We start from the raw sequence: 8,336 nt of genomic DNA, 5'->3' as shown, positions 1-8,336 counted from the left end.
TATCATAATATGTGGTCTAGAGAACTCACACTAATTCTGACACTAGTGTTTACTACACTTCTTTACTTGAATTTAAAAAATAATTTGTAAAAATTGTACTAATAATGTTGTGGGGGTGTAATACTATGTGAATATCGCTGTTTTCCCCCAACATACATTCTATCCGACTCCACAAATCATGATTGTAAGACGTTGTATTGCATTGTAAGCTAGCTCAGTTTATTGTACGAAGCTTGAGACAAAAGTGAAAACAGCACAGGAACTACTTCGTCCGTACTGTCTCCCAATACAAAAAAAAACAAGGTATATATAACGGAAAACATGTGTCACAAAATAATAAACACCTTATGGCATGGGTTAATGGCTTCAACTGGCATACACAAAATGGGGTAATTGTTTATGATCACGATTGGAATGAAGGGAAAGTACATTCCATTACAGCCATACATTTATTTTCACTATACAGCGTTGTTTAATATTTAATCTTTATTCATTACAGTTAAATTCGGGTATCTTTATATCATTAAATCTGAACCAGAGCACAGTCAACCGTTTATACAACAACAACTATAAGCAGACCTGTGGAAACTTAGTGCACAATCCTTGGTTTTTCTATTGGTGCAGCCCCATGCAACGCATGATAACACCATCCTGCAATTCCTGTAATATAAGTACTAATTAAATAAAATTCGGTGTGCTGTTCGTTTTATAATTGTTATTTCCTTCAGAACCAGCATTAAAATAGCAACAAAGGTTGGAGTTAACTACAAATGTATATTTTTGTCCGCTTGATTGGATTTGATTGGATTTAAGTATCACATATTTAAAAAGAAAATGGTTACTTACCTTCAAATACAAAATTTGTTGATTCACAATTTCTGCGATTGCCTCATAGATATATATAAGGGTTGGCTTAGTAACTGTTACACTATTAGTGTTGACCAAAAATACACACCGTTAAATGCTGCATGCGTGTATTTCTCTATATAATTGTGATGTAACGAAAAAAAAGTTTCAAACAATTTTTAACATTTTACTAACGTATGCTACCACTTATTAAATCAAAGTTTTTACCAAATACAAAAAAAAATAGTTTTTTTTTTTCATCTGGCAACATAACTTGCATGGCAAATTAGGCTTCAATTTGCAACACAGTTCCGCGGCCCTTTGAATGGCGGTGCCTCCTCTAGTGTTATATATTAGTATCTCTATGGTTAGGATTGCTGGACAACTGATACCTGATACGTACATTAATAGACATGCGCAAACAAAACCAAGCAAACTGGTAGTAACAGAACTTTCCAATAGGAGTTTTAAAGATATCACCTGTTTACAAAAAGTGATCGTCCAACGTTTAAACATGTTACTTTGTCCCGTGTGTTCTTGATACAGAATGTTTTTCTTGCATTTCTTTTCTATTTTCATATTAATTGCTAATGTGCAAATATATTTGTTTAGTTTTATTGCATTGACGTACAAGTAGCACATTCGTCAGCTTTTATTGCACCACACATGTATCATATATATATGGTAATACTTTATTTTGCGGTGAGAAAGGGGCGTTACGCAATAGTAATTCAGACCGACTATATTGAAGTACGGTCAAGGTAAGACATAAAACATTTTACGTACCGTTTGCTAAAAAATTAACATTTAAAAAATGTGGAAGGATGCACACAATTTGCATTAAGGAAACAAACAAAAAAGGAAAGAAAACCACAAATATGAGAGAAACCACGAGAAAATGTGGAAAAAGGCAATAAGCGAGAACCTAGCTTAAATAAGAAAACACGTTGCGAGGTCAGTCGTGCTGATGGTAGTGATAGTGTTGCGTGCGATTAAAGTGGGATCAGAAAAGTACGTCAATGTTTTTAGTCAGTTTAGTTTAAATTTTACTTACATGGCTAGTTAGTAGTTACATATTGTTTTTGTTTCAGAATTGGCGACTGCAATGACACCAAATCCATGCAATGTGTCTGTAGATGAGGATGTGGAAAAGAAAGCACAAGAAGCTTTGAATTGTTCCGATGACAGTGATAGCAAGATGAGTGAGGAGTCATCAGAACGTCCAGCGTGGGACAACAAGCTTCAATATCTCATGGCTGCACTTGGATTTGCTGTTGGTCTTGGTAACATTTGGAGGTTTCCTTACTTGTGCAAGAAAAATGGGGGAGGTATGTTCTACTACTTATTAAGTTTTTTATTGTTTTACTTTGCAAGCTGATGTTGTTGCATGCCCAGGTGCCTTTCTTATTCCATATGTGATAATGCTGTTTGTTGAGGGCTATCCATTGTATTATCTGGAACTGGCAGTTGGCCAGAAAATTAGAAAAGGAACAATTGGTGTTTGGACGCACATACATCCATACCTTGGTGGTGTTGGTATTGCAAGCAATGTGGTAAATATATTTGTACTTAATAAACCCTAACAAAATTGCATGTTTGTTATCTGAATCCCTTTATTTTTTTAATGGTTTGGTTTTTGTAACAGATTTCTCTACTCATTGGTTTATACTACAACATGATACTTGGTTGGGCAATTTTCTATCTTTTTAATTCGTTTCAAACTGATTTGCCTTGGGCCACTTGTCCCATGATAAACGATACACATATGGTTCAAGAATGTCAGTTGAGTTCATCCACCAATTACTTCTGGTACAGAGATACCCTTGATATCTCATATAGGATAGAAGATGGAGGTAAGCTTTGATATCAGTAGTCTACCTGGTGTGACTTTATGCTTATCAAATATACACTAGTATTGATAGAATTGTTGAACAAATGTTGTGATTGTTTTATGATTTAAATTTATACCTTTATCCCAAATATTGGAAATGTTTAAGTAATTTTTTATTTGTTTTGACGCATTTAAAATATATTTTACTATTACAGGTGCCCAAAACTGGAGAATGGTTCTTGTCCTCTTTGTTGCTTGGCTTATAGTATTTTTGGGCATGAACAAAGGGATTAAATCGTCGGGGAAAGTGATGTATTTTGCCACATCTTTTCCATACATTGTTCTGATTGCTTTTTTCTTCCGTGGAATGACACTTGATGGTGCAGTGGAGGGGGTGAAGTACATGTTCTCGCCTGATGTAAGTAGCCACATCAGTATTGATTCACATATCCTGGTTGGGAGTATTTGTTCAGCTTCTGTGTACTACATTAATACCATGTCTAACCTCCCTTTGTAACTTTCCATTTCTTTTGTAACTTTCCATTTCTTTTGTAACTTTCCATTTCTTTTGTGACTTCCCATTTCTTTTGTAACTTTTCTTTCTGTTTGGGAGAAACTGTTGATTTTTTGGAAGGAAGGTTTATAAAACATCATCACCATCAATGTCCAGCATTACTTATTTATAAATAGGTTTGTTTCCCTGTGTCATTGTATTATTCGATAAATCCCATTTTTTAAAAAGTAGGCGTGTCCCTGAAATCAGCTTTCGTAAAATAACACCTCAATATTGTTTTGGTGTGTAAACGTCATTTTGCTGTAGGGCATTATGTCTGTAACAGGCAGAGTAAATGTTACACTGAAATATTTACTATAATTGGATAACAGATATTGATACAGCAAAGAAGACTATTGGGTTTTCTAAATGCACTGAAATAATATTATATGTTTGACATATTTATGTGTCATCTGCTGTAAACATCACACTCCCTAAAAAAAATATTTTGGAAATGTTGTGACATGTCTGTTTTTATTGTCAAAACATTAACCAGAAACTAAAATAAATAAGATAATTACTTCCTTATTTAGGTTTCTCGTTTAAAAGACGCAGATGTTTGGAGAGAAGCAGCCACTCAAATATTTTTTAGTCTTGGACTTGGCTATGGAAGTATCATTGCTTACTCTAGTTACAACCAACCTAAAAATAACTGTAGAAAGGTAATGTACAACATTTTGAAGCATAAAATAACATTACATCATTGTGTACAGAATTTAAATTGACCATGTAATTTTACATAATTGGCTGTGAACTATTCATAGAGAGGTTGTGCAACAATATTTACAATAAAATAGTTCCTTATCCATAAACACCACAAAAAACAAACAAGTTTATTTTTTTAGAATATAGCAGGTTCTAGAGCAGTGTTTTCCAAACTTTTTTAATAGTGCCCTGACTGCCCTCCCTGGACCATGAACAGCTTATTAAACATTGGATATTTAAATAGGTTTACTAAGTTCTTTGTTTCTAAATTTTGAAAGGTTAGTTAGAAACTTTTAACTACGATTCACATTTCCAGGAACCTGAACTTAATCTGTTTCGTATTTCCTTTTACTTAGCACATAAACATGATGTTCATTAATGAACAAAGGTTTTATCTAGATATTTATAGTTCAATGTATAATAAGGCTTTCACAGAACATGCAGTTGGTATTTTCCAACTTTTTTGCTTCAGATTTTGGAGTTGCCATAATTTTCTGGAATTTTAAAAATTTTAGTAAACCTAATTAGTAAAATGTCAAAATGGTAGGTTATATGCAGTCAGTAGTCTCAGTACTTTGTACGGTGCTTAAATGGAAGTGTGGCATTTGCATAGTAGCACAATAAAAATAGTATTGTTATTGTTAGATAATTATAATTCACCATAACAATATTTTTGCATGTTATGTTTTTATCTGCTTACAGGATGCCATTTTCATTGCCACTGCAAATTGTATCACTTCTATATTTGCTTGCATTACCGTGTTTTCTATTCTTGGATTTAAAGCGAAAACAAGAGCAATGGATTGTTTTGAAAGGTAAACTGTGCTCTGATGTTCAGTGTTTAAAATTTCCCTTTAATATTATGGAATATCAACACTTAGCAGCATATTTAAAAAAAATATTTAAATATTATCAACTCTGACTGTGATACGGTGTCGTGGCAGCAGTCACATGAAAGACTTGGGGTAATAATGTGCCAAATCTGGCCTAAACCCTAGGACAAGGACCTCGCCCACAAAGAATAAAAATATCAAAAAATCTTGCAAATTTCATTCAAAAACTTCAGTGTTGTTTCTTTTATAAAAGTGTTGTTTTATTTTCCACATTTTCCGAATCAACTTTTAATTTTTTAGCAACAAAATCATGTTGGTTGATCATCTTCCTGAAAACTTTCCTGATCGAGAAAATCTTTTAAATTTTACTTTTAATGAACTTTTACTTGAGTTCAATCTCGATTCATCACAAAAATCCACCGAGCATTTACTGAAGATGACCAACTGTTCAATTGAATCTGAACTTGATACAGTGAGTGTGGTATAGATGCGTGATTATATATATTATGTTACCATTTCATTCCTCATAAATTACTTTTAGTTCAGTTGTCTAATATGTGCAAAAAAAAACGGTAAAAATTGTTACTAACCAAAACATTGTATCCAAACTTAAATAAATCAACGAATTATCATCCTAAAATTTAACTCGCAGGACGTACAAGGCACTGGGCTTGCATTTATTGCTTTTACTGAAGCAATTCTAAAGTTTCCAGCAGCTCCTTTCTGGTCTGTGCTCTTCTTCTTCATGCTTCTTAACATTGGAATGAGCAGTGAGTTTGGTATCCTTCAAACAGTGGTAACCTCTGTGCTGGACTCAGGGGTGAAGGTATCTAAGACCAAACTCACAGCTGGCATGTGCTCTTGTGAGTAAATGTATTTATTTATATTATTTATTTAAATTAATCACTGGTTGCTACTTTCTGTAATGAAACAGCATATTTAAAAAACATTTTAAATTTTTGATGATCATTCTAATTTGTAAATGTTTTTGTTTTTGAACAAAATGAGTTGAAACACTCAATGTGGTATTTTAAGTCGTTGTATACTAGTAATATTCTAATGGTTCCTACTTCCTAGTAATATTCTAATGGGGTTATGTTCAATAACTTAAATTAAATGTACAATACTTTGTTGTATTACGCTAGAAATTTAATTACCTCAAATTGTGTTCATTTTTAAATTAAAAAAATTAATTACATTTTAAGTTATGTAATACCGTTAGAAAAGAACTTTAATTGTACCAGCTACTTACAAAGTAACTATTTCCAGTGTAATTATTGTGATTAAAGCCCAACATCATTAACTCAAAGGCATAGTTGGAATACTTTACCACCATCATCCTATTTGACCTTAATTGATATTGCAGGTATGTTCGTAGTGGGCCTGCTTTTCACTCAAAGGTCAGGCAGTTATTTTTTGGATATTTTTGACACCTACTCTGCCACTTTGTCTCTCGTTACAATTGCTCTATGTGAGGTTCTTTCCGTCAGTTATATTTACAAGATGGGCAGGTAATTGAATCTTTATTTACCCTTGTGTGGCAGGCAAGTACATAAATTGTGGCACAATTTTTTGATGTCGTATTGTTTGCTTTTTATTATAGGTTTTAAAAATATATTGTTGGTTTTTATCTTAATTTTACATGATGCAGGGTTAAGTGCAAAATTTAAACATAAATTTATATGTTCAGTTAAACTTAAAAATTGCTAGTTTGTGGCTTCCTATGTATCAAGAATGTGTATCTTTTTTTAGGTTTGAAAAAGATCTAAAAGAAATGGTGGGTGTCTCCCCTGGTTACTACTGGACTATATCATGGAGATTTACCTGCCCACTGGCATTGCTGGTTATTCTTGGGGCAAGTGTAGCGGGCTTATTCACTAAAGATATCACATATTCTGGGTGGAACCCGATCACTGCAAGCAAGGATGATCTGCTGTTTCCGACATGGGGAATCGTGCTCATTATCTTCCTGATCCTTGCTTCCGTCTCGTGCATTCCTGTCTATGCACTTCTGTACAAGTTCGGTTACATCAAACCAGACACTTTTATTTTTAACAGGTCTAAGGATTTCGATGAGAAAGAATACTCTGAGTGTATGGTGACTGAATCCACACAACCGTTAACTGCAAAGGTATAGTCAGGTGTCACCTAGCCACAGGTACCCATGTTGAGTAGCCTAATTACCGGGTATATGGTCCACTGGTCAACAAAACTGTGTTTTCACATTCATTATTTCGACATCTACACTGTAAATGCCTTTACACATAAGTTATCACTTAGATACCATATGTACACAATCTATTAAACATAAACTATTTTTTTATGCCGCTTTTAAAATAACACTGCTACAGCTTTTTTTAACTACTATTACTCCACATACACAGTCTAGGTACCACTACAATAACCATTTACCCCCTCTGAGCAATCTTGCCATTCACAATAACACAAGACTAACTACTGTGTAGCACTGTGCCCCATTACTACACATCTCAATATAATAGATGTGTTTTAACATTGGTGACAACTTCTTTACTGTTTATACTTTTAAGGGATCAAACAAAAAATCACATTAGTTTTAATTTTTAAATTATTTGAAACTAATGCATTTTAATGAGAACTATTTATAAAAAATCTTCTGTAAAAAGTATCTGGATTATCTGGGCCGTTAGTTGTATTTTGTATGTCTTATTTGTATAGCTGAATTTCTGCAGCAATTTCATTAGAAGTGTTAATTCCTCTTAATAATGAATTGAAGCAGATTTTTGTCCTGTAATATAAGCTTTATTGTTTGTATGTATGCAATCCAATTTCGATTGTTCCATTAATCTCCCATAAACAGCTGCAATGCAAATGTTCAAAGATATTTTCATGCCGCGTTTTGGGTGGTTTTGTTATATACGAGTTACAGACACTGTAAAAACTACTGTGTAGTCTGTGTTGTAGTTCCATTCTAACTCGTTAATTTAAAACCATTCACCTCCACCTCATCCAAAACCCAAACATACTTAGGAGTTTGCTTTATTGGTGCATCTCTTTTTAACATTGCTTTTGAGTAACATCTAATTCGCTTGCTGTTTTGCTTTAACTGCTTTGCCATTGTAGATGCAAATGCATGAAGATAATAATAGTGCTGAATTTTTGTTAAGACACAATGCAATATTGTACAAATTCGTTCGTATAATTGCTAAAAACTGTTTTGCCGCACAACCTGGTAAATAAATTAACAATGTTGGTATCTGGTTGCCTAAATATACGGAAACAATTTGGTGTCTGGTAATATGCTGACATGTGTTACTCTTCACTCAGTTTATATATTGGCGATACTTTAAAATTGATGCTTGTTTTGTCGCATATGAGTTACGAAGTATGAAATTTCGTGGGTAGTTATTTTTTTTGTAGTACAATATATAACTGAGAATTTAGACAAGCCCTGTGGGATTATTGAGTTGAAGTAATATCTGTTTAGTGTCATGCCAAGAGACACATACGCCCACAATGATAGCAGGGATTAATTTTGCTAAGAACGAGCCTTGGATCCGTAAAAAAACAAAGGACCTGCGAAATTAGG

General features: G+C 33.5%; 1 protein-coding gene and 1 long non-coding RNA gene across 3 annotated transcripts; one reads left to right on the top strand and one right to left on the bottom strand.

Moving 5' to 3' along the window:
* Positions 1-93: 93 nt before the first annotated feature.
* Positions 94-1,574, bottom strand: LOC104265383. The gene is made up of 2 exons (XR_717121.3): positions 847-1,574; positions 94-660 (listed from the first exon to the last, which is right to left on the bottom strand). It is a non-coding gene; the product is annotated as an uncharacterized LOC104265383 (long non-coding RNA).
* A 124-nt stretch (positions 1,575-1,698) lies between these two features.
* LOC100177566 (sodium-dependent neutral amino acid transporter B(0)AT2) lies at positions 1,699-8,034 on the top strand. 2 transcript variants are annotated; one of them, XM_002128169.4, is made up of 11 exons: positions 1,699-1,857; positions 1,938-2,174; positions 2,242-2,399; positions 2,492-2,699; positions 2,893-3,095; positions 3,764-3,892; positions 4,638-4,750; positions 5,069-5,240; positions 5,421-5,631; positions 6,135-6,279; positions 6,521-8,003. In XM_002128169.4, exons 2-11 carry the CDS (start codon positions 1,952-1,954, stop codon positions 6,903-6,905), a joined length of 1,947 nt encoding a protein of 648 aa, XP_002128205.1. In that variant the 5' UTR covers positions 1,699-1,857; positions 1,938-1,951; the 3' UTR covers positions 6,906-8,003. The 2 variants fall into 2 exon arrangements, with proteins under 2 accessions (XP_002128205.1, XP_026696623.1); XM_026840822.1 differs by having other exon boundaries at positions 1,799-1,874; positions 6,521-8,034.
* The last annotated feature ends 302 nt before the right edge of the window (positions 8,035-8,336 follow it).

Source organism: Ciona intestinalis, chromosome 2 (assembly GCF_000224145.3).
Source record: "Ciona intestinalis chromosome 2, KH, whole genome shotgun sequence".
Taxonomy (NCBI): Eukaryota; Metazoa; Chordata; class Ascidiacea; order Phlebobranchia; family Cionidae; genus Ciona; species Ciona intestinalis.
The sequence above is the reverse complement of the archived record's forward strand: the minus strand, read 5'-3'. Positions and strand labels throughout refer to the sequence as shown.

What these genes read in the sequence shown, in the direction of transcription:
- LOC100177566 (XM_026840822.1), top strand. Translation starts at nt 1,814, where the DNA reads ATGGTAGTGATAGTGTTGCGTGCGATTAAAGTGGGATCAGAAAAGTAC. An exon ending in CTAAAAATAACTGTAGAAAG is followed by an intron (nt 3,893 to 4,637) that starts GTAATGTACAAC and finishes ATCTGCTTACAG; the next exon opens with GATGCCATTTTCATTGCCAC. An exon ending in TTGAATCTGAACTTGATACA is followed by an intron (nt 5,241 to 5,420) that starts GTGAGTGTGGTA and finishes TTTAACTCGCAG; the next exon opens with GACGTACAAGGCACTGGGCT.